Genomic DNA, 25,978 nt, shown 5'->3' with positions numbered 1-25,978 from the left:
CACAATTTTTTACTTTAGAACATAAGAACAGACATACTGAGTCAGACCAAAGGTCCATCTTGCCCAGTATCCTGTCTTCCAATAGTGGCCAATGCTAGATGCCAAAGGGGGAGTGAACAGAATAGGTAATCATCACATGATCCCTCTCCTGTCATCCATTTCCAGTTCTTGACAAACAGAGGCTACTTGAGGTACTTGTGGAGCTTGTGCCATTTTGGTTTGTATACCAAAGCTAGCCAGGTTTGAAGGCATCTCATGTGCAGCTGGGTATTGGGAAAGACAAAGGGGGAGGCTGCCATGTGTCCCAGTAGCTGGAGGCAGTCGCAAGCTGGGACCTGTGGGCTGATGCAAATAGTGTTTATGAGACTGCAGACTGTTCTGAATCTTTCCTGTGGCAGTGAGGCTCACCCAGTAGTGAAGTTGAGAAAGGATTTTTTGAGTAGGTGTTAATGTTGACTTGTTTCTGTTTATTTGTAGGCCCAATTTTTGGAAGCACTGCATCATCATTGATGTTGCATGAAGAGCGTGAGAATGGGTTGGAGACTTCAGAAGAAAATCATCCAGATGAGAGAAGATTATCAGGTCCTGCTCCCTGAAATATGCTGTTGATAGCAATCATTCTCAAGCGTAAATCTGAGGAAGCATCTATGTGCCGAGTGGACAGTAATGTGAAAATAAGCATCTTGAAGGTCGAGAGCCGAAAACAAATCTCCTAATGCCAGTGCTAGGATTGTTGTGGAAAGAGTGACCATCCTGAATTTTTGTCTTTTTACATATTTGTTCAAACTCTGGAAATCTAGAATGGATCACCATCCCCCATTTTTCTTTTCTGTCAAGAAATAACATGAATAAAACTTTTCCCTCTTTGCTGAGTAGGCACTGGCTCTACGGCTCTGAGATAGATAAGGCATTGCACCTCTGAATGGAGTAATAGAATGTGAGAAGGATCCCTGATGAGGGATGGAAGGCGGTGGTGGTTGGGGCATAGGGATGTGAATGGGATGGTATTTCCTGATTAAATGATCTCCAGGATCCAACAGTCTGAAGGTATAGCTTCCCAGTTGTAGAAGTACGGTAGTAAACAGAAGGTGAAGGATGGGTTGGTCACTATAAGCACTGGAGAGAGTAGATTGTTTTCAATGCTCTTGACCGATGCTTCAAATTTGATTATTGGAGGCTGCAGGTTTGATCACCCCAGAAGGTGGAGGGCAATGTATTTGGGCTCTGGGTCTCTGGCATTGTTGGTAATGAGTATCATACTGTTAATGCTGTGCTTGGTGTGAGTAATAGAGGTATCACTGTCATTGGTATGGCTGATACCTGTATTGTTTCTCCTTTGGCATAGGTGTTTGTATGCCCAAGGATCTCAGGGTTGCTCGAGAGTCCTTCATGGAGTGGAGGACCACACTGGTGTTGGCAGGAAAGAGCTATGCCCATCAAATGGAAGACCCTATATTGCAGTGTGGATTTCCCCTGGGAAGGAGGAAGATGAGAGCCAGGATACACTATGCATAACTACTGCTGTAGCTATGGACCTGGTGGCCGTGGCCACAATGTCTAGTGCAGCTTGGAGCTCCTTGCAGGATATTAATTGGCTTTCAGAGACCAGTGCCAGCAATTGTTGTTTCCTGTCTTGAGGCATGTCATCAATAAAAGTTTGTATTTTGGAGTAGTTTCTGTAGTTGTATTTCACGAATAGCACCACATAATTGGCCACCCTGAACTGCAAGGTGGAGAAGTATACTTTCCACTCAAATGCCTCCATCCTTCTATTATCTTTGATGGATGAAGTGATCTTGAACTGTTGGTGTTGCTTGTTCTTCTGGTTAGCTGCTTCCACTACTAGCGAATTGGGAGCACGGTGTGTGTAGAGGAATTCAGTGTCCTTCCCAAAGTGGCCAGAGAGTCCAGCCAATAGCTGAGAAGGACTGCTTACCCAGTCCAGGGGCCATTCTAGACAAGGGACAGAAGCCCAAACACCAGAAAGGGCAAGTGGGACCTGTGCCACAGCACCTAGACTGCAAGACTGTGGATGGAACAGGGATCTGGGACCCAAGAGTGCCACAGTTCCTAGAGCAATGCACTCTATCTGGCCCCAAAAACGGCATGTAGGATTCAGCTTCTGGCTCTCCTCAGAGAAATCTGAGTTTCCAACAGGAGGAGTTCAACCAGATCTGCGACAATAGCCATAGTTCTTTTTTAAGCTGTAAATCTCATATAATGCTCATTTGTCTTTACAAAATTCTTAGCTCTCAAATGCAATAACAAACACAAAGAGAAGTTAAGCAATTTCCCTTGAAGGGAACTGCAATCTAGTGGATAAGATGAGGACTTATCAGGAGTCTGATTCTTATCCTGATATTCACTTCCTGTATGACCTTAGGAAAGTCAATTAATCTCTGTGAGACCCAGCTATCCTCTCTAAAATACTGATACTGTTACCTCACAGAGGGCTACGTCTACACTGGCCCCTTTTCCAAAAGGGGCATGTTAATTTCACAGGTCGTAATAGGGAAATCCGCGGGGGATTTAAATATCCCCCGCGGTATTTAAATAAAAATGTCCGCCGCTTTTTTCCGGCTTTTAAAAAAGCCGGAAAAGAGCGTCTACACTGGCCCCGATCCTCCGGAAAAAAAGCCCTTTTCCGGAGGATCTTATTCCTACTTCGAAGTAGGTCTCACAGAGATTAATTGACTTTCCTAAGGTCATACAGGAAGTGAATATCAGGATAAGAATCAGACTCCTGATAAGTCCTCATCTTATCCACTAGATTGCAGTTCCCTTCAAGGGAAATTGCTTAACTTCTCTTTGTGTTTGTTATTGCATTTGAGAGCTAAGAATTTTGTAAAGACAAATGAGCATTATATGAGATTTACAGCTTAAAAAAGAACTATGGCTATTGTCGCAGATCTGGTTGAACTCCTCCTGTTGGAAACTCAGATTTCTCTGAGGAGAGCCAGAAGCTGAATCCTACATGCCGTTTTTGGGGCCAGATAGAGTGCATTGCTCTAGGAACTGTGGCACTCTTGGGTCCCAGATCCCTGTTCCATCCACAGTCTTGCAGTCTAGGTGCTGTGGCACAGGTCCCACTTGCCCTTTCTGGTGTTTGGGCTTCTGTCCCTTGTCTAGAATGGCCCCTGGACTGGGTAAGCAGTCCTTCTCAGCTATTGGCTGGACTCTCTGGCCACTTTGGGAAGGACACTGAATTCCTCTACACACACCGTGCTCCCAATTCGCTAGTAGTGGAAGCAGCTAACCAGAAGAACAAGTTCCTCTTTCGAAAGAAGGCGTTCTTCAATGTAAATAGGGCTTCCTCGAAAGAGAGCATCCAGACTCGCTGGGTGCTCTCTTTCGAAAAAGTGGATTGCTCTTTCGAAAGATCCGCCTGTAGTCTAGACGCGATCTTTCAAAAGAGGCTCTTTCGAAAGATGCTTTCGAAAGAGCCTCTTTCGAAAGAAGCCTGCAGTCTAGACATAGCCTCAGACACAAAGCCTGGAATATTTCAGCCCCAAAGAGTTAATGTTTCACAAAAACAAAAGGAAAAACAACGTAGTACTTTAAAAACTAACAAGATAGTTTAATAGGTTATGAGCTTTTATGGGCTCATCATTTCCACTTCCTCAGATCATATTCTGGAAGAGAATTGGCATGACCATATTTACCAAAGGAATACAATGAAAAAAGTAAACATTATTAAACTGAGAAATCAGATTTAGTACAGAGGTTGGGTGAGGGAGAGGGAGGAAGGGAATAGCTATTTATGAATCAATGAATGGCTAATCAGGGGTGATAAGTGGGGAAGCTATCCTTGTAATGGTTAAGATAATTAGCATCTTTGTTACGGTCCATTCGTAAAGTGTCAAATTTAAGCATGAAAGAAAGTTCTGAAGTTTCCCTCTGTAATCTGGTGTTAAAGTTTCTTTGAAGTAAGATGCATATAGTAAGGTCATTAAGATTATGTCCAGGTAGGCTGAAATGAAAAGCAACTGGTTTTTCCTTGGGAAGATGTCTGATTTGTAGGCATTAATTCTTTGGCAAAGTGTCTGAGAAGTCTGTCCAACATACATAGCAGAAAGACACTGTTGGCACATGAGGGCATAAATTATATTTCTGGATGAACAGGAATATGTGTTCTTGATCATATAACTGACATGGTTAGGTCCAGTGATGGTGTCACCCGAGTAAATATGTGGACAAAGTTGGCAACAGGGTTTGTTGCAAGGGAAAGTTCCAGGGTTGGTATTTCTGTGGTATGTCCTGTGGTTGTTGGTAAGAATCATCCTGAGGTTAGGTGGTTGTCTTCATAAGACTATGGGTCTGTCCCCCAGAGCCTCTCAGAGTGTAGTATCCTGTTCCAGTATAGGTTGTAGGTTACTAATAATGCATTGGAGGGGTTTAAGTTGGGGGCTATATGTGATGACAATTGGTGTTCTATTGTTGGTTTTCTTGGGCATATCTTGAAGTAGGTGGTTTCTGGGTATTGGTCTGGCTCTTTCAATTTGTTTTTTTTATTTCCCCCGTGGGTAATTGAGATTTACAAATGCTTAGTAAAGATCTTGAAGTTTCTGGTCTCTGTCAGTGGGAACAAAGCAGATGCAGTTGTACCTAAGGGCTTGACTATAGTCATCGTCTACAGATAAGATAGCTTCCCCACTTATCACCCCCCACTTATCACCCCTGATTAGCCATTCATTGACTCATAAATAGGTATTCCCTCCCTCCCTCCCTCTCTCTCCCTCACCCCCCCTTCTGTACTAAATCTGATTTGTCAGTTTAATAACGTGTTCACTTTTTTCACTGTATTCCTTTGGTATATATGGTCATGCTCAGGGCTTGACAATCGGCGGCGAAAGCTGCTCGCCAGCTTCACATTGCGCATGCACAAGAGCCACATCGTGCATGCACTCGCCACCAGTAAATGGGGCGTGCGGCTGGTCATGCCAATTCTCTTCCAGAATATGATCTGAGGAAGTGGGTCTGGCCCACGAAAGCTCATCATCTATTAAACCATCTTGCTAGTTTTTAAAGTGCTACATAGTTTTTCCTTTTGTTTTTGCAAGATCAGACTAACATGGCTACCTCTCTATTACTATTCAATGTTTCACAAAGTTATATACATCTGAAAAGAGAGTCTTATAATACTGTTTTATACCTTAAAACAACAGCAGGTATGCCCAAATTCCTATATTTTTAAGCTTCCACAGATTTGAATTGAAAAGATCTCAACTTTGGACCAAAAAAGCATCTTTTGTGGTAAATATCAAATGGTATATTATGTGTTTTAATGAAGAAGACTATTTTCTTATAGTTCAGACTTGAAAACATTTAAGAGGTATGCCAAGTTGAAAAGGATGGAGTCTTGAGATGCTTTGGCCTTCTACCAAAGCACTTTCATATTTATGTCAATTATTATATTCTTAATCTGAAAACTGGTTTTGAAGTTTTATTTACTTATATTGACATTTAGAAAATTAACGATGAATGGATAACTATGTTGTTAAACTATGCCATCTACTGTATGAGTGTGAAATTGCACAGCAAAATTTCAAATTATAGTTATTATAAAACATACTGTTCTTTTGTGAACAAATATTTGATATGTTGTGTAGCTGAAAAATAATGTTATGCTTCAATAAACTTAAGAAATGTTACATGCTGCTTAATTCAAATAAAAAAATGTTCAAAAAGCAGAGATTAGTTGACTGTTTTGTCTGAAGTGCGATGAAACATGAAACTCCTACAGATACATTAACTACTCAGTCTCGTATCTGTTCACTTAAAAAAGCATTTAGAGACTGAATGATAGTTGACTGGAATATTCTACTAGTTATGATCACTATATAATTATCACTACAGGCAGAGGACAACTAGAGACCAGGATAATATTTTTCCTCTGAGTAGTAGCTTAAATCTATTATAACAGGAAGGTCATCTGAAGAAGTGGGCTGTGCCCACGAAAGTTCATGGTACCATCTACATGTTTTGTTCGTCTATAAAGTGCTACCAGATCATTTGTTGTTTTTTAGAAGAGTAAGAGTAAGGCAATCTGTCTTTCCCATTTGCATTATGAAGTTTTAACAACAACAACAAAAAAGCAATGGAATGACTTAAATAAAACTTAGTGATTATTTTAGAAATAAAATTTAGGTGAAGAAACAGACAGCCTCCTTTTCCCTGTGAAATTCAGATATCAAAAGCTACAGTTAGATCACTCTATTAGCTTTCCAAGTAATTATATCTTCAGACACAGGTAATAACACGAATACTGGCCCCTGCTTTTCCCCACCAGCAGCCCCAGCCTTACATGGTCGGTCGTGTAGGCAATTGCCTATGGTACAGCCCATGCGCATGTGTATATAAGAGTGAGGGTTGTGGAGTGAGATACTTCCCTCCCTCCCCTGGGCCACCAGAGGCCCTTTTCTCCTCTTCCCCCATGCCGCCCAGGGGCCTTTTCTCCCCACCCGGGCTGCCATAGGCCCTTTTCTCCTCCCCCAACCATCAGGGGCCCATTTTTCTCTACCCCCTCTGCCCCTCCCAGATGCCAGGGGCCTTTTTCTCCTCTTCTTCTGCAATGCAGCCAAGGACCGGAAAATAGGAAAGAGTTTGGGATGGGGGACTACTCGGTTTGCTGCAAGATGGTAGAGCCCCAGCCCTGTCAGCCACTCCCGTGGTGGTACAGCTGCCTCCAGCGGCCACTCGGCAGGATAGCTCTCCCTTTCCCATATCACATCCCTCCCTTTGCATGTTATTGAAAACAGTCATTTTCCCCAGGCTTCCAGTTCTCCTGGTACAACCAAACTCTGATTTTGCTTTAAGTTAGAAGAAGTAGCTTCATACCAAATTTGATGGCCCTAGCGCTTACATTTTAGGAGGAGCTCTTGAACAAATGGACTTGCAGACAGACATACAGACACAGTCTAAAATATGTATATAGATAATATAAACAATTCCTATATGTATTAAATTTTAATACATTTTGTTAGGGATATAGAGGCCAAGAGGGTTCAAATCCTGCAGCTGATCTATGCAGAGAGACCGTACCATTACATGTGACTCACATAAGGAAGAAACTTCTTAAAGAAGGTTTAGTATTTATAAACTAAGATTTGTAAATTGTGGTGTAATTCATATGTTATATATTTTGGACACTGTGCGTGTATTCCCCTCTGTACCCAAACTAGAGACCTTATCTTTGTAGAAGCTCCCAAATCTAAAACTGTTCTTGCTGATGTGACAGCAATCAAAAAGGCTGTTTTGATAGTAATGTAGTGCAATGAATCTGATGCCATAGATTCAAAGGCATGTGCATTAAGGCATTGAAAATAACATTCAAATCCAAAGACAGAACTCTATGCACCTTGGATGAAACCAACAGATGGAACTGCTCTAATTTAGCACCATGGGTATGTCTAGACTACATGGTTCCGTTGTTGGAGCCATGTAGAGGAGTGTACTCAGCAAAGGGAAATGAAGTGCTGATTTAAATAAGCCCCGCTTCATTTACATCAAAATGGCTGCCGCACTGTGCCAATCAGCTGATTGTCGGCACAGCACAGTAGTCTAGACAGGGATCAGCTGACCCAAGATCCCTTTGTCGTATGCCTTGTGAAACGAGGCTTACATTTCCCTTTGCCGCGTACACTCATCTACATGGCTCCGTCAATGGAGCCATGTAGTCTAGACACACCCCATATGTCATAACAGTGCATTCAGGATTATTAATAGCACAATAACATGCATTTTCAAGATATTAGCTTGGAACCCAAGAAAAAAAGCTGTCGTCTAAAAATTCCACAACATGAGACAATTTCTGAATATAAGTGCCTATTGGCTTTTCAAATCCTTGCGTGCAACCTGCCTGTTGCTTTTCTCCTAGAGCGCAATAGAGCGTTGATGAGACCACCATAGTAATTATTTCATTTAGAAATTTCCTTTCAAATGCTCAGCTGTAACTTGCTTGGATCTTGATGAAGAAGTGTTTCCTGCAATAACAAATGAAACCTTGGATTCAGGAAATTAGTGGCTCAATTGATACATTCATCAGGTCCGGAAAACAAGGCCTTCTGTTTCTTACTTCTTAATTGTCTGTATCTTCTCATCCTGGAGATGAATGGGGAAAAACAAAGTAAGCCCTTGGCCAATGGAGCAATAGAGCAACGATGCCTAGGTCTTCTGGCTCTCTTCTCACAAAGGACTGTGAGTGTGTTAGTTTCATGGATGAAAAAAAATACAGTATTCCAAAACTTTTGGTGATCAATAAGAATTCATTGCGGAGACTCAATTCTGCCTGATCAGTTTTCCTTCTTCTCACCTTTGTGCTACTGGTAACTTAGATAACAAATAGTAGATGGGCCTTTGCCTATCTTCTGTAGATCCCTTGTTTATTCAACCATTGCCAGTCTGTCATTATAAGGATTTGATGTTCAGCAATGCTGTGGTCAGTGGATGAAGACTGTACTTTATACTCATAATTTTAGCTACACCAGACTAACACGGCTACATTTCTATCACAATTTTAGAAATGTTATCCTTTTCTTTCACTCTTGAAGAACAATGTCCCTTTTGTCACCTCCTCAGATAACATACTCCATCCTTCTAGACTTGCATCAGTTATTATGGTAGATTGCTCATTCCACCATGCCCATCCTTCCCTGGAATCTCTCCAGACTCAACCAATCTGTGGATTTCAACACAAGTGATGAAACATTCTGCTTCTGAGAGAGGAAAATCAGAAAATTGTAGGGGACGGGATAGCAGGAAGCTCCACAATATCTTCAGATGTGTTCTTGTCTAGGATACTATTTCTATCCAGGACAGAGTTACCCATATAACACTCACTAAAAGATTTCTTACTGACATCCTCATGAATCTCCTGAGAAAATGATCACTGATTTGATATTGTCTTGAGAATAGGTGACTGACAGATTCCATAAAATTTTTCTATCAGCACTAAAAAATAAGTGCTGAGATTGTTGAAAATGATTATCTTAGAAATTTACTATAAATCTATGTTGTTGCAATTTTGAGATTATGGTAAGCTGCTTGAGTGGACCCCTCCTAGGACAGTTTCTAACTAGAACAGTGATATTCAGACCTCCACAGTTCAGGAGCCAAATTAGCAATCAACATTACCCAAAAGAGCCAGAGTAGTGTGAATTCACTGATTCACTATAGTACTATATATTTAAACAATATGATTTAGTTTGCTATAGAGATATAAATATAGATATAGCATAATGTTCTATTTCAGTGACAGCCAGAGTCTCGAGACACAAGTGGCGTGCTCTCTCTCTCTCTCACACACACACACACACACACACACACACACACCAAAATTATTATTATTTTACCAACTACAATTGGTTAACAGCATAGTAAAAGCATCCTGATTCATTAATAAGCACCCATTAATAATCACTCAGTGTTTTATCATGTACTAGCTAGACTTACCCTGCGTTGCCTGGGAAGCCGGAGGAACAAAATTTAGACAAACAGAAGCTGGTCCTGACAGCCTCCACAGCCACACCGCAGCTGCCAGTGCCTGACATCTAGCCATTATGGCAAACCCCCATGCTTTTCTACTGCTTCATAAAGCAAAATCTCTGACTCAAAAAAGAGGCATTGCAATGTTGAAAATCAGAGCTATTTGACTTGGCAAAAGGCACAATAGAAACTATGTCTCTGTTTTCTTCCCATGTCATGAGTTTTAGAGCCATTAAAAGCACAGTGAAAGGGAGAGCCCCCAAATCACCATGGCTTGTTTCCCCACCATTGCTGGAAGCATATGGAGGCCCCTCTTCAATAGTGCAATGTTTTGCTTCCTATCAGATGGTATTTTTGCTAATTATCCTTGTAGAAGCTAACGTTTTTTTGGTAGGGAAGTAGGGGATAGGCATGCTGGGTCTGCAAATCCTCATCCAAGAGCTGAATATAGGGATGCATCAATCAATGGGGCTGGCCCTATTGAATCGGAGAGATTTCAAGATGACACCTCAAACTCTTCTCCCATCTTTTTTGATGAAACTATGACAACTACCTGAGCCTACTGGCAGCTCTATAGTCCCTCCTCCAATACCACCCCCTTGACCAGCTTCCCCTCCCATGGACTGCATCTCTCACACCCTCCCCCAGGATCATCCAGTATCAAACCCAGGACCAGTGCCCAGATTTGAGGGATTCTCCCTCCCTCCCACCTTGGATTAATTTCTCACCCACCCAGCATCATCCAGTGCTGCCCCTTGGGCCAGTGCCCCTCAAAGGAGACCTCCACCATGGGCTTCATTTCTCACTCCCTCCCTGCAGGATTGTCCAGCACCACTTCCTTCATCTCCCTACAATCCTGCCCTCCCCCAACTCACTCCCAATAGTCCATCTCCACCCTTCCCCATCTACGTTGCTCCTTTTTGCGCAAACCCTCCCTCTTGCGCAAGAGCCATTATGCCACTTTTTACAGGAAGAACGGTTCTTGCACAAGAGGGAGGGTTTGTGCAAAAATGGCAGCTCATTAAGTATGCAAATGAGGCACAGCAAGATTCATTGCATTTGCATATTTTCTTGCGCAAGAGAAGGCAGTGTAGCTGTAGCCTGGGTATCACGGAAATAGAACATCATACAGGAAAAGGTTCCTCTGTATCCACTTCTGCCTGAAAAGACCTACCAAAAGGACAAGCACTTTTGTGAATACTCAAGACATGGATAACACACTGAAAAGCAGCATTCTGTACTGAAAATGATAGGCCTTATGAGCAAATCACAGATGCCTCTTGTGCACTTGCTGACAGTAGGCCTCATTGATTGACACAAGGTAAGCACTTAGACAAATCTCTGCAACAGTCAACTTCAAGGTCTCCATTTTGCATATGGTCAGCCTCCTGTACTTTTCAGATGTTTTAAATCAACACTGACCCATCTTCCCAGATCTCTTGTGTAGCAGGAAAAAGACCATGTAATGGCTAGAAAACATCTCCGCCTTGAGAACTCTCTGCTATAATTCACAAAAGACAATCTACGGCCTTCTGGATTTTTCACCTCTTTTGAGGTTAGTGGAGAGAGGTAAACATGACTTTTCGGGATCTTTAAAAATTTTAAGAGGTAACCTTGTTGGACCATGTTCAGGATCCAGTGTTGAGAGAGGGCATGTAGGAAGAAGGGATGTCAAATCCCATTTAATCAGTTAATCAGTTAAACGTTAGGTTAAACTAGGGGTGGGTAAGACAGCCTCTGCGAGCCAGATCCAGCCCACCAAGCCAGTGGATTCAGCCTGCAACTGCCCTGCCACTCCCCACCCTCCAGGCCAATCAAGACCTGGGGACTGAGGAGCACATGAACTCTCCTCCCCGCTGACAGGGGCGCACGGCATCAGAGGCAAGCACTGACTGTTTTAAAACAGCCAGCAGTTCTATCTAGGCACCTTGCGCCCCTGGTAGGGCAGGGGCAGGGACTTCGTGTGCTCTCCCTGCCCCCAGAGCCTGACTGGCCTGAGGGCAGGGGGACATGCAAATTATCCTCCAGCTGCAGTACCTAGAGGGAATTGCCAGCTGCTTCTGCCCGAGGTCCCCCCCCCCTTTCTGGGGCAGCCCAGGGCCACTTCAGAAATTTATGAAGTGGACCCCTTTTAAAAATTATTGCCCACTCCTGTGTTAATCTAACATTTATCCAGTTAACCAGCTAAGCAATCCTGGACAGGGGACCGCTCCAGCCTAGCTGAAGCAATACCTAGCAATATCCAGCCCTGTCGGGGGCTGAGGCACTGATGGAGTAGGCCAATAAGGGTGATGCTCACTAGTAACCTGTTCACATCCCTAGTTAGTAATGGCATAACCTGCTGGAAAAAAGAGAGAGAGAGAGAGAGAGAGAGAGAGAGAGAAGAAGTTGGCATTAGGCAAACTGGTAAGCTGCCCTTGACAGGACAGTCAGATTACCTAATATTTCTATACTGTCTAGATTAGGTCACTGTAAACAAAGTGAGGGGTGGTAGTCTTCTGACTCTTCCCTCTCCTCCTAGACTGGTCAGATTGCCAAGGTGGAAAGGGCTAGCAATAGTGGAATGACTGACGGCAGAACTGCTTCTTTTTAAGAAAGGGAGTATAAATCCCCAAAGATCTATGTAGCCCTCGAGTCCTTGAGACTGCAGAGTTTGTCAGTCTGCTGAAAAAGAGGGTCAGTTCCTCAAAGGGGAGATCCTGAGTAGCACATTGGATCTGTGGAATATCCAATGACTGAAACCATGAACCCCTAATACATTGTAAAAAGCAGATGCCATAGCCCTGGCTCCCGTGCAATGCAACTTGAAGAGACATTCTAGTGACCAGTTTACTCTCATTCACTACTTCCTGAAACTCTTGCCTCAGACTCTTTGGTGATTTGCCCAAAAATTTGAGACTATTAACCCAGAGGGAGAAACTGTCTTTCCAACAAGGCTTGCTGATTTCAAAACACAAAATTGACATCTGCCAGTCACAGACGTTTCCCTATCAAAAAAGGAGGGAGTCACTCACTTCGTGTAGTAACAACTGTTCTTTGACATGTGCGTCCTCTTGGGTGCTCCACTGCTGGTGATGGGTCTCTTGGAGCCACAAATTGGAGCATTGCAAAGCCATTTCCCCCATCGAACCACGCATGCGCAGGAGGCATCTTGCACCGCTGAGATGGATGGAGGCGGTGGTGAACAAGACTGCTGTGGCCACTGCTGAGTCAGATGTGAGTTGTGGTGGTATTACATAGTGTTTTGCAAAAGTGTGGTCTAAGGACCATGCTGCAGCTCTATAAATATCTCTTGGGGGACATTGTTCAGGAAGGCTGTGGAGGCAGCTGTAGCTCGAGCAGAATGTGCCTGTGATGGATGCTGTAAGGATCTGTTAGCTATAGAATGGATTCTGAGCATGTATGTCAATATCCATTTGGAGAGTAACAGACATGAAATAGGTTTTGTCTTTCGATCACTTGGCAATGGAAATTAAAAGTTTCTGAGATTTATGAAAGGGACTGGATCTATCTAAAAAGACCAATGCCTGTCAAATACTGAGGATATGCATAACGACATCCCTTGGTGAAGCATGTGGCTTTGGAAATATGGAAGGCAATATGATGGGTTCATTGACATGGCACGCTCTACATACTTTTGGGAAGAATGTTGGGATGAGGCCTCAATGTAACCCTGTCTTTTGCAAAAAATAGTATAGGGGGACTCCGCCATAAATACCTCAAGCTCCCCAATCCTCCTCACTGAGGTAATGGCCAATCAAAAGTAGACCTTCATGTATAGGAATGGAAGCATAACAGTGGCCAAAGGCTCAAGCAGAGGCCTAGTCAAATGGTCCAAAACAAGGTTCAAGTCCCATTCTGGGGGTGGAGGTCTATGGGATGCATATATATTCTGGAGACCCTTAAGGAACCTTTTTGTAACTGGGTGAGCAAAAATGGAGAGGCAGTCCACTGGGGTGTGGAAAGCTATTATAGCCGACAGGTGGACTCTTAGGAAAGAAAGTGACAGTCGAGATGTCTTAAGTTCTATTATGTAGTCGAGGATGACATTCAGTGGGAATGTACGAGGACACCATCTCTCCTTGACACCAGTGAGAGAAACAAATCCATTTTTGCAGGTAAGTTATTTTTGAGTGAAAGGTCTCCTACTGTGGAGGAGAACATTCTTCATCTGTTGAAAAATGGGCCTCTAGTTCCCCAAACCAGATAGGAGCCATGCCTGGAAGTGAAGGGTGTGCGGCTGAGAATGCAGCAACATCCCACGATTCTGGGAGTTAGGTTGGAGGTTGAGTCAACAGCCTGTGCAGGAATGCAAACCATGTTTGACGTAACCAGGATGGAGTTATCAGAATGATTTGAGCCCCTTCTGCGCAGACCTTGTGGAGTACTTTGGGAGTGAGTCGTATGGGGGAGGGAGGGAGGAAGGCAGGCATAGTGTAAAGGAGCCCTCCATTGGATCAGGAACACATTTCCGAAAGAGCTTTTGCTGAGTCCCACTCTGGAGCAGAATCAGGGGCATTTGGTGTTGTGGGGAGAGGCAAAAAGGTTTATTGTTGGCCAATCCCATCAAGAGAAGATCAAGTTAGTGACCTCAGGATGTATCTCCCATTCGTGGTCCACAGAAAAACTGCGGCTCAGAGAATCCGCAGTGGTATTGGTGACCCCAGGTAGGTATGATGCTACGAGTATAACCTGGTTACGAATGCACCAGTTCCACAGGCAGACGGCCTCTATGCACAGGGAACAGGAGTGGGCACCACCTTATCTGTTTATGTAAAACATTGTAGAGATATTGTTTGTGAGGACTCAAACTGTATGACTAACAATTTGGGGCAAGAAGTGCGTTCAGGCATTTCTCACTGCCCTGAGTTCGAACAGATTGATGTGCAGCGATGTCTCATTTGGAGACCACTTGTCCTGGACTACCTGATCTTGAAGATGGGCTCCCCAACCCAGCAGGGACACATCTGTTTAAGCTGTGGGCTGAGGTTGATGGAAGAGGACCTCTGCCAATAGATTGTCCGCTGATGTCCACCAGCATAGGGATGGGAGGATGTTTGTTGGTACAGTAACTCTCTTATGCAACAAGTGGCATGAGGGAGTGCAGACAGATGCTATCCATTGTTGAAAGCATTGGAAACGCAAGCATACGTAATGAACAACGTATGTAGTTGCAATCATGTGGCCCATCAACTGAAGGCAGGTAAGTATTGTGTGGAAGGGCTTATATGGATATGACCGTGATGAGATCTTGGAGGGCTGGGAATTGCTGTTGAGGTAAACAAGCGTGGGCCGAGACTGAGTCAAGCTGAGCACAGATGAACTCTGTGTCTTGAGTCAGCTCTAGCTTTGGACTTTTGTGTGTTTATTAGAAGACCAAGATGAGTGAGGGCGGCTTTGGTCTTGTTCACCATGGAGGTGGTCCTGTTTCTTGACCTCCCTTTTATCAAGTAGTGGTCTAGGTACAGGAAGGTAACCACGTGTAGCTGTTGTAGGTATGCAGTGGCTACGGCTAGAACCTTTGAAAACACTCGGGAACCTGAGGAGAGGCTGAAAGCCTTATATTGGTAGTGGTCTGCTGTTAGTGTGAAACCAAGGTAACTGTGATGAGCTGGATGAATGATAACGTGAAAGTATGCGTCCTGTAGGTCAAGGGCTGTGAACCAGTTCCCCATATCCAATGCCAGAATAATTGTGGTTAGCGTGACCATCTAGAAGCACTGCTTCCTGAGAAATTTGTTTAGTTTGCAGAGATCAAGGATTGGCCTCCAACCCCCGCCCTTTCCTCTGTCAGGAAATACTTGGAGTAGAACCCCCTTCTGTGGAATTCTTTGGGTACGCTCTCTATAGCTCCAAGCAACAAGAGACGATCAACCTCCTGTCTTAGCAGGGTCTCAAGAGGGGGTCCCTGAAGGAGGACAGGGCAGGAGGTAAGGTGTGGGGGGAATGTAGAAGTAAAGGGGATAGTATATCCTGTACGGATTATCTCCAGCACCCAGTGGTCTGACGTTATGGACTCCCAGTGTGGTAGGAAGGGGTGCAAACTAAGGATGTTTATTATTTTACTAGTCGAGTAGTCGATGGAATTTTCATCGACTACTCACCTAGTCAATAGGTACTTCCACATTCATCCTTTGAAATGTATAAGAGCCCTCACTGGGGCTCTTCAAGATGTTTCCCCCCGTGGGTGCTCCACTGTCGGTGTCAGATTCGTCCTTGCACTACGTATTAGAAACTTTCAAGCAGTCATCAAGCAGGCTGCACATGTGCGAGTGAAGAGCAGCATTCCCACCTTTAAGTAGCACGTGCAGCCTGCTTTTCCCTCTATTTCTTCTTTGACGCCTTCCAACTTATGCAAGGCTAAAAGCCTGGAGACTGAAGCTTTCCTCGTATCAGGCATCAGCACCCAGAATAAAGCTGGAACCAACAGTCCAAAACAGCTAAGAAATTAAACCTACACTAAGCTAAATATCAATGATGACCAAATTAAATACAAGAAAAACAATTTATCAGAAAGGGAGAATACTCTCAGAAGCAACCTAACATGCTCGGACTACTAACCATAGGCAGTAAGAAGGGACCAGAGAGCACCTGGGATATCTCCACCATTTATATCACCACATGTAAACCACTAGGGAAAAAAATCTCTGACTCTGGTGTACTAGGTAAAAATGCACCTGAAGTGGAGAGACTATGGACACCAATCGCTCAAAGAAGAAAAAATGGTTACCTACTTTTCTGTAATTGTTGTTTGCACATATCTATTGAATTGTAGATGTATGAGTATATCTACCACAGATTGTTGGAGATAGTGCACAGACCTTTTGGTATCTTATGCCACTGCCATCAATAGCCATATCAGTTTCTTCATACTAAAAAAATTCCAATAGACAGGAGAAGGAGGGAGGGTCATAGAATGGACTTGTGCACTGTATCTTGAAGAACAAAGTTACAGAAAAGTAGATAAAAGGGAGTTACTCACCTTGTGCAGTAACGAGTGTTCTTCGAGATGTGTGTCCCCGTGGGTGCTCCACTGTAGGTGAAGGGTTGCCCTGAGCCGCAGATCGGAGCTTTGTATAGCAGTTTCCCCTGTTGAGCCACGCATGCCCAGGAGGCGTCTCGAGCCCTTCCCGCCTCCTGAGGAGCGTGACTCAACCCCCTCCCTTTCAGTTCCTCGTCTCCGCCCGAGAATTTTGACTCCGAGCAGAGGGGAGGTAGGGAGAGTCGTGGAGCACCCACGGGGACACACATCTCGAAGAACACTTGTTACTGCACAAGGTGAGTAACTCCCTTTTCTTCTTCGAGTAGTGTCCCCGTGGGTGCTCCACTGTAGGTGACTACAAAGCAGTATTCAATGTAAGGCTGGAGGGAGCCGGAGTCATTGTTTAGCAGTGGTGGAGAGCACTGCTGTGGCAACTGCTGAATCGCTCTTGAGTTGAGGAAGGATAGCGTAGTGTTTAGCAAAAGTATGGTCTGAAGACCATGTTGCTGCTCGGTAAATGTCTCTTAAGGGGACATTGCCCAGAAAGGCTGTAGAAGCGGCCGTGGCTCGAGTAGAATGCTCTCGTGGTGGGCATTGTAGTGGTCTATTGCCCAGAGAGTGACATTTGATTATACATGTCGATATCCACTTTGAGATTCATTGCGATGATATTGGTGTTCCCTTGGATCGTTCAGCAATGGAAATAAAAAGTCTTTCGGATTTACGAAATGGTTTTGTTCTTTCTAGGAAGAAGGCCAGAGCCCTCCGGATGTCCAGAGTGTGCAGGCTGGCGTCTGTCTGTGAAGAATGCGGTTTTGGGAAAAAGGTAGGTAATACGATGGGTTCGTTGAGATGGAATTCTGTACATATCTTTGGCAAAAACGTGGGATAGGGTCTCAGTATTACCCTATCCTTAGTGAAAACTGTGTAAGGAGGTTCTGACATTAGTGCTCCGAGTTCGCTCACCCTCCTGACGGAGGTAATGGCTAATAGGAAGCAGACTTTCATAAAAAGGAAGGGAAGTGGTACTGTTGCCAGTGGCTCAAAGGGAGGTCTGGTGAGGCAGTTCAAAACAAGATTTAGGTCCCATAAAGGGGGTGGGGCCTTATGTGGTGGGTACACATTCTGGAGTCCCTTGAGGAATCTCTTCGTAATAGGATGGTTAAAAATAGAGAAGCCGTGTACTGAGGTATGAAATGCTGCTATTGCAGCGAGGTGTACTCTTAAAGAGGAGATTGACAGTCCTGATGCCTTAAGCTCCAGAGTGTAATCCAGGATGGTATTTAGTAGTGAGGCACAGGGTTCCACCTTGGCTCGCTGACACCAATGACAGAAACGTGTCCATTTCTGTTGATAAGTTTTCCGAGTAGACTGTCTCCTGCTATGGAGGAGGATGTCTTTTACTCGCTGGGAGCAGCGCTCTTCTACCTCCGAGAACCAGAGAGAAGCCATGCGTGAAGGTGCAGAGTACTGAGTTGTGGATGCAGTATCTTGCCATTGTCCTGAGATAGTAGGTCCATCCGGTATGGTAGTGGGTGGGGTGGCTGGACCGCTAGCCTGTGAAGGTACGGGTACCAGGTTTGGCGCGACCATGATGGTGCAATCAGGATGACTAGGGCTTTGTCTCTCAGGATCTTGCGTAGAACTCTTGGGATGAGCGGTATGGGAGGAAAGGCGTAGTGTAGGGGGGCTGTCCATTTGGTTAGGAAGGCATCCCCCAGAGAGTGTTTGCCAAGTCCCGCACGCGAGCAGAATTGGGGACATTTGGTGTTCTGGGTAGAAGCGAAGAGGTCTATCAATGGCCATCCCCATTGATGAAAAATTGAGTTCGCCAGCTCCGTATGTAACTCCCATTCGTGGTCCTTGGTGAAGTTTCGGCTGAGGGAGTCTGCTTTGGTATTGTTCACTCCGGGCAGGTATGATGCTATAAGGGTGACTTGGTTGCGGATACACGCATTCCACAGGCGAATAGCCTCCGTGCGTAACGAGCGGGAGCGGGCTCCACCCTGCCTGTTTATGTAGAACATCGTACAGATATTGTCTGTTAGGATGCGGACTGTGTGATTGGCGATGTCGGAGGCAAAGTGTGCACAGGCATTTCTTACTGCTCTCAATTCGAGGAGATTGATATGTAAGAGTGTCTCGTTTGGGGACCACCTGCCTTGAACTTTGTGGCCATCCATATGTGCGCCCCAGCCGAGCAGGGAAGCGTCTGTGGTGATTTGAATAGTGGGTTCGATTTGTTGGAACGGAACCCCCACCAGAAGATTGTTTGGCACTGTCCACCATCGTAAGGATACGAGCACGTCTGGTGGGATAGTAACCGTTTTGTTTCGAGGGTGTCGTGATGGGACATAAACGGCTGCAATCCAAAGCTGGAAACATCGGAAGTGCAGACGAGCGTGGTGGACTACGTAGGTGGTGGAAGCCATGTGTCCCATTAGTTGGAGGCATGTAAGTATTGTGGTGGTAGGAACTGCGAGCATCCCGTTTATAATTTTTTGCATGGTTGCAAACCGTTGAGGTAGGTATGCTCGGGCTGTAAGTGAGTTCAGGCGTGCGCCAATGAACTCTATATCTTGAACCGGGTACAGAATCGATTTGTCTTGGTTGATTAGAAGACCTAGATGACTGAGGAGGGCCGTGGTCGTAAGTATCATAGCGGCAGTTTCGGTGTATGAGGATCCTTTTAGAAGGCAATCATCCAGGTAGGGAAATATGATGACGTTCTGGCGTCTGAGATACGCGGTTACGACCGCCAGTACCTTGGAAAATACCCTCGGGGCTGATGAGAGGCCGAGGGGAAGAACCTTGTACTGGAAATGGTCCAGTCCCAACGTGAAGCGTAGGTAGCGTCTGTGGGCGGGGTGGATGGTTACATGGAAATAGGCATCTTGGAGGTTGAGGGCTGCGAACCAGTCCCCTCGATCTAGCGCAGGAATGATTGCAGAAAGAGTGACCATCTTGAAACGCTGTCTCTTGAGAAATTTGTTCAGTTTGCGGAGATCCAATATAGGTCTCCAGCCCCCCGTTCTTTTTTCGGTCAGGAAATAATTCGCGTAAAACCCCCTCCTGTGGAACTCTCGAGGTACCCTTTCTATAGCCCCAATGGCAAGGAGTCGATTGACCTCTTGTTTTAGAAGGTTCTCGTGAGAGTGGTCCCTGAAAAGGGACGGGGTAGGGGGAAGGGTAGGGGGAATAGAAATAAAAGGGATGGTATAGCCCACTCGAATTATCTCTAGGACCCAGCGGTCCGATGTTATGGATTCCCACTGTGGGAGGAAGGCAAGTAAACGGTGGTTGAATAGATGGCCATGTTGAGGTGCGAGATCGAGTGGAAGGTCTTGCAGACCCTCGACCAAATGTTCAAATTTGCTGCTTAGATGGTTGGTTGGCTGGCGGGCGGGCTTGGTTGGGTCGCCTTCTGGGACCTCGCTGTCTTGGTCTGTTGTCCTCATAAGGCCTCTGTGGTCGATTGTATTGTCCATATCGGTATCGATTATATGAATTATATGGAGTGTATCGTCTGCGTTTATATGGTGGCGTGCCCATGCCTAGCGTGCGGAGTGTGGACTTAGAATTTTTGCTGTTATGGAGTATTTCATCCGTACTAGCTGCAAATAGCTTTTGTTTGTCAAATGGCAAGTCCTCCACTTTGGGCTGGAGTTCGCGTGGGACTCCAGATGACTGGAGCCAAGAGGCTCTACGCATCACCACCGCTGTAGCTGTGACTCGGGCTGCAGTGTCAGCTACATCCATTGCCATTTGGAGAGCGGCGCGGGCGATCATATGGCCCTCATGAACTATTGATTTTAAGATGGGTCTTTTGGAGTCGGGGAGATGTGCCATTAGTTCTCCCAGTTTTGAATAGTTGTCAAAGTTGTGATTTGCTGAGAGAGCAGAGTAATTTGATATTCTGAGTTGTAGGGTTGAAGAGGAGTATACTTTCTTGCCAAAGGAGTCCAACTTTTTGTGGTCCTTGTCTGCATTGCCCGTCTTATACTGTGGAAACTTCGCTCGTTGTTGTACTGAGTCCACGACCAGTGAATTAGGTTGTGGGTGAGTGAAGAGAAAATCGTTGTCTTTTGAGGGGACAAAGTACTTTCTGTCAATTTTCCTGTTAGTTGGTTGGATAGATGCAGGGGTCTTCCAGAGGTCTTCTGAAGTCTCCATGATTGCCTCGTCTATAGGTAGGGCAATCTTGCCCTGTAGTGTCGGATGTAGATTCTTTAACAATTGATATTGTTTCTTCTGCACCTCTTGCAGGGAGACATTCTGGCTTGTCGCTACTCTCTTGAATAGTTCTTGGAACTGTTTCAGATCGTCAATCGTTCCAGTGTCTGATGGTACTACGGCGTCCTCTGGTTGTGCATCAAGGGCATCAGAGTGTGTGATGTTTACTGACTGAGTATCTGAGTCGTTTGAGATTCGTTCCACCTCATCCTCCGAAAAACTTGCTGGAGTTAGGGGTTGTGGCCGAGGCAAACTTCTCCGGGATGCAATGGAACGAGGTGGGGAGCGGTGTCCATATGGCTCCCAGTGTTCCCACGGTCCCCATTGTGGTGGATAAGGTGGAGGTGGGTAAGGCCAGTATGGGTGCCATGGGCCATGTTGTGGCAGAGCCCTATAATGGTGAGAACGAGCCTTCCCAGGTGATGGATGTCGTGAGGAATAGACCGTGTGGTGGTCATCATCAGGAAGGGGAGCGTCGTGGAGAGACGACGGTGACATCGATCTGGGTGGGGATCGCCTTGACGGAGACCCCTCAGGAGAGTAAGAAGTAGAGGGCAGGCACAGATAATGATGTCCACTGTATGGATCAGTCTCTTGTTGGGACTGATCCCTAGGAGCCTTATCTGGGTGCTTGTCAGGCTGTGGGAGGACCAGTGGAACATCTGTTGTTGCCAGAGGGTTGGTAGGCTGCCCATCGTTTTGCTGCGGTGCCGTGGCTTTAAGAGGCACTGCAGCTTTAAGGCGCGATGTAGGTTTCGGCGCTGCGGAGGCTTGGAGCAGCGCCGGGGCTGGAAGCGGTGCCGGGCTTGCAAGCGGCACCGCAGTTTGAATCGGCGCCGGCTTCTCATGCCGTGCCGGCTGCTGAGGACGGTCCCGGGGTGCCGCAGAGGCTAGAAGCGGTGCCGGGACTGAAAGCGGTGCCGCGCTTGCAAGCGGCACCGCGGTTTGAAGCGGCGGCGGCTTTTCATGCCGCGCCGGCTGTTTGGAGCGCTCCTGGGGCCGCTCAGCTGTTGAGCGCCCCGATACCGGCGCGGAGTGGGAGGATCGTCCCGAAGCCTTTGTGGCAGGGGACTTCCCATGCTGGTGCGTCTCTCCTGTATGTTTGGGAGAGGAAGAGGCTGGGAGAGAGCGGGATGCCCTGGGTCTCGGGGTATTTTTGGAAGGCTGCAGAGGCTCTTGCTGCGGTGCGGATTGTTCTCTCGCAGGCTGCAGCGCTTTTTCAAATAAAATCATCCTGAGGCGGAGCTCACGGTCTTTTCTGGCTCTCGCCGTCAGGGAATTGCAGTGGGTACAGTTGTGGGGAGAGTGAGTCTCCCCCAAACATCGTATACAGTCTGAGTGGCCGTCTGAAGCCGGCATTGGGTCCCGGCATTGAGCGCACTTTTTAAACCCTGAGGAGCCGGACATTGCAGGCTCTCTCGGTGTTGAAATTACTATATTGTTATAGTTTATGTGGTTTACTTCTTGTCCTTCTTTTTTTTTTTTTTTTTTTAAAAAAGTCTTTATGTGTTTCTTGTTTGACAGGCGGGAGAAAGCTGGTTCAGCAGAGTCTCGGTCTGAGGTAAGTTCAAGCCCCCCCTGAGGGGGGGGATTTAACTAATCTATTTTTCCTATTTCTAGTTTTTTTTTTTTTTTTTTTTATAAAGAAACAGGGAAAGAGTAACTAGGATAACAGGGGAAGCTAAACTATGCCTAAATTAGTAAAAGGAAAGCAGTCAGATAATCTGACAGGGAGCTCCTAACTGCTCCGTCCACTGACGAGGGCGGTTGAAGAGGAACTGAAAGGGAGGGGGTTGAGTCACGCTCCTCAGGAGGCGGGAAGGGCTCGAGACGCCTCCTGGGCATGCGTGGCTCAACAGGGGAAACTGCTATACAAAGCTCCGATCTGCGGCTCAGGGCAACCCTTCACCTACAGTGGAGCACCCACGGGGACACTACTCGAAGAAGAACCATTTTTTCTTCCTTGAGTAAATGCACGTCCATTTCACAGCACTCTAAATTGGCAGTGGGCTTAGAGACTTCTCTAACAAAAATCGAAGGGGTACTCATCCAAATGTGGCATTGATGAGAAATAGTATAGAGCGGCAAAAGCAAGGAGCAATGACTAAGCTGATACCTTACAAATATTCATAATGGTAATCCTAGCCAAAATGGCCACAGAAGCCACCTGCTATCTTGTCATGTGAACACTTTATTGGGAGATGCAAAATTGTCAAACAAGAATCATAAATGAATAATCTGAAAATCCAGGCAGAGATCTCGGTGGAGACCATATGGCCCTTTAATCTGTCTGAAATCATAATGAAGAACTGAGAGGAAGAACTGAATAATTTAATTCACCCCAAGTAAAAAGCTGAAGGGCTTCTAACATCTAAAGTATAGTGTTTTTCCTCTATTTTGCTCAATTGAGACTTTGGAAGGAATGTTGGTAAATACATTATTTGACTCATGTGAAACTGGGAAACCAATTTAGACAGGAATTTAGGGTCAGGCCAAGGAAAACCCTGGTACCTAAAGAAAATTGTATAGAGGAATATTGATAATAAAGCTGATCCCAAAAATCTGAGATGCCAAGAATGGACTACTCTCCTGGATGAGGTTATTACTTTCATTGACAGGTAGAACAGAACAAGTTGCTAGTGGTTCAAGGAGGTGGGGGGACTCATCATCTCTGCACCAAATTTTAACCTCATTGTGGAACTGGATAATGAACCTGTGGGTATAATTTAAGCAAATGCTATAGAAAGCTACGAGTACGTTGTTTAAACAAACGTATGTATTGCAATGGCAGAAAAAAATTCTGTGTGTCTGAAAACTAGGTACTGGGGGGTACTTATTTTTTTAAAGGGGTAACTTTATAAAAGAAGGTTGAGAAACACTGCTCTACACCAATGAGGACATGCTCAGCGTGTGTCCTCCAAGCCTGGGTCTGAATGGGGGAAAAGAGCTGCTTCCATAAGAATTATTTTGAGCTGCTGTTCAATCTCTATAAGCATTCTAGGGTGAAATCTGAGGCAAATCTGATAGTGATCCCTTTGGAGACTCTCCCTGAAGCACCTAATACAGAAAAAATGCAAATCGCTCTTTAGCGTATACTTTTCACAGACCAGTTTTTGAACCCCAAGGACTGCAGCATGGCATGGCTCTGGGGAGTCAGAAAAAAAGGGAAGGAGGGATTCCCTTAACAAAAATAATACTAACTATAAGAAAAACTCTAACTAGGATTGACTACATACACGCAAATAGAAGTGTTTACAAGAGAGAGGGCTACAAGAAGTCCAAACCTACATTTGTTGGCAATAAGAAGGAACCAAGGGAGTAGTAGGCTCAATATTAGAGGATCAATATGGGAGGTCATGAAAATGCAGGCTCAATATTGGAAGTTATGAAAATGCAACTCCAGGGGGAACCAAGACCAAGCCAACGGATGCTATGGGAAACTCTTCCAGCCACCGTATGTGCGCCCATGTAGACACCTGATTAGAATTGACATGAGCAAACACTTGAAGAACTTCTTTTCTCCATCCTTTCACTAGTAGGGGGCAAAGAAAAAAAAATCTGCCGTGACATCTTGACAGGCCCCAAAACAGCCTTATTAATTGGGAGAGATATCCTAGAAGGCTTTACCAAGGCCAAAATGTCCACAAATCCATGTGTGATCTTTTCCTGTTCTGGCTGGACATCTACAGCTACAGCCATGCTCCTCAACAAGTCTTGATGAGCTCTAAAGTGATGCAAGGAGGAGAGGTAGATTCAGACACTTCCTCAGCGGGTGACTACAAATAGGCTAAAGGTTGTAGACAATGTCCCTCCTCCAATTCCTCAATAGGGAATTTCCAAGCACTCTGCTCTGCTTGCACAATACTGATCCCAGTACCGTGGAGAAGGAGGATGGTGAGTTTCTTTCTGATGTTCCTAGTGCTTGGTTGATGTAGAAGGTGAGAAGGGAGTAGAGAGGTTATGAAATATGGAGGGAAGCCTAAGTGGGGCCACTGCTATAGAGGCAGTGTGTAAGCCTCTGATTCTTAGAATGCTGAAGTTGGTATGTTGATTGACAGGCAACATAAAAGAGAAAATATTTTAGTCCAATAAAGAGTCTGTTTCTTCTGACCATAGGGTAGCTTAACCCCCTTTTCTAGATTTGGAATCTCTCTTGCTGGTGATGAAGTTGCTGCTATTTCCCACCACCCCACTTGCAAGGTTATTTTACAATGGTTAAATTTAATTTACTATGCCAATAGGAGGTTTACCTTGCAGCATTGTATTCTTGATGAGATCTCTTGCCATTACTGCGTTCCCACCTAGAAGATGACTGTTCAATAGGTGGCAGGCCAGAAGCTCCTGACGTTCGTCTCAACTGTGGTGTTGGTAAACTATTCCTGCTATTTAATCCCTGTTGAATAAGTTAACAATAGTTAAAACTTCTCTTATTGAAACAGATGTTTCATAATGTATTATTTCTACTGGGAGTGTATGAAATTATTTTATAGCTAATCATGTTCAAAGAAGTAGGAAGTATGATATCCTATGTTAGAAAAAAATATTAAAGGCTTGCTTAGAAATATTGCATTGGAGATAAAGTTCTATTTTATTTCTCAATCTTCTCACCCCATAATTTAAAAAAAGTCAAGATATTTGTCCTTAGGAATTCATCTGCTCCAACTATTATACCTCACATGAAGTAATTTATAATTGGAAGAGATCTCTTGTATTATCCAGACAATCTTTTTGCAAACACAGGACTGCTCATTACAGTACATTTTCTAATATTCTTCCTACATAAAAATTTCTAAAGCACCTACAAGACTTCTGAACCTAAGTCCCATTTTCTGAAGTAAAACAAGCTTCTAAGGGTATGTCTACATTGCAAGGTAAACCCACAGTTAATAGGACTCAAGTCAACTGACCCAGGGTTACAGAATCCAGAGCTTGAGAATCTCCACTGACTGTTAATACTATGTTAAGAATTTTCTAACCTGAGTTTGAACTTGAGTCTCTGGCATCCACACTGCAGCATACAAATCTGAGTCAAAACAGCCATATCCCAGACTTTTCAGCGTACTCCCAAAATGCATCCACTGTAGCCATGTCCATTGTGTGCTGTGGGAAAACTACTTTTCATGATGCATTTTAGAGGAAGTTAGAACAGCCCACCAACCCATCTTGCTCAGCAATCATTTTAGTCTGTATACTCCCAGCTACTGGAGCCAGCAACATGGAGCAAGTGCCTTTCAATAAGTTCTAGCTTGTATTGTCACTTCTGTGTCATGAAATGGGCTG

At 44.9% G+C, this 25,978-nt stretch overlaps 1 protein-coding gene across 7 annotated transcripts in view; it reads right to left on the bottom strand.

The window, feature by feature from the left end:
- The window catches only part of PDE3B (phosphodiesterase 3B), a 281,272-nt gene that overhangs the window by 124,825 nt on the left and 130,469 nt on the right, over positions 1 to 25,978 (bottom strand). For all 7 annotated transcript variants that reach the window (XM_075928018.1, XM_075928022.1, XM_075928021.1 and 4 more), the window contains one exon: positions 24,949 to 25,091. In XM_075928018.1, coding sequence (XP_075784133.1) covers positions 24,949 to 25,091 — 143 coding nt within the window. The remainder of the gene's footprint in view (positions 1 to 24,948; positions 25,092 to 25,978) is intronic.

Source organism: Pelodiscus sinensis, chromosome 4, assembly GCF_049634645.1.
Source record: "Pelodiscus sinensis isolate JC-2024 chromosome 4, ASM4963464v1, whole genome shotgun sequence".
In the NCBI taxonomy this organism is placed as follows: domain Eukaryota; kingdom Metazoa; phylum Chordata; order Testudines; family Trionychidae; genus Pelodiscus; species Pelodiscus sinensis.
The sequence above is the reverse complement of the archived record's forward strand: the minus strand, read 5'-3'. Positions and strand labels throughout refer to the sequence as shown.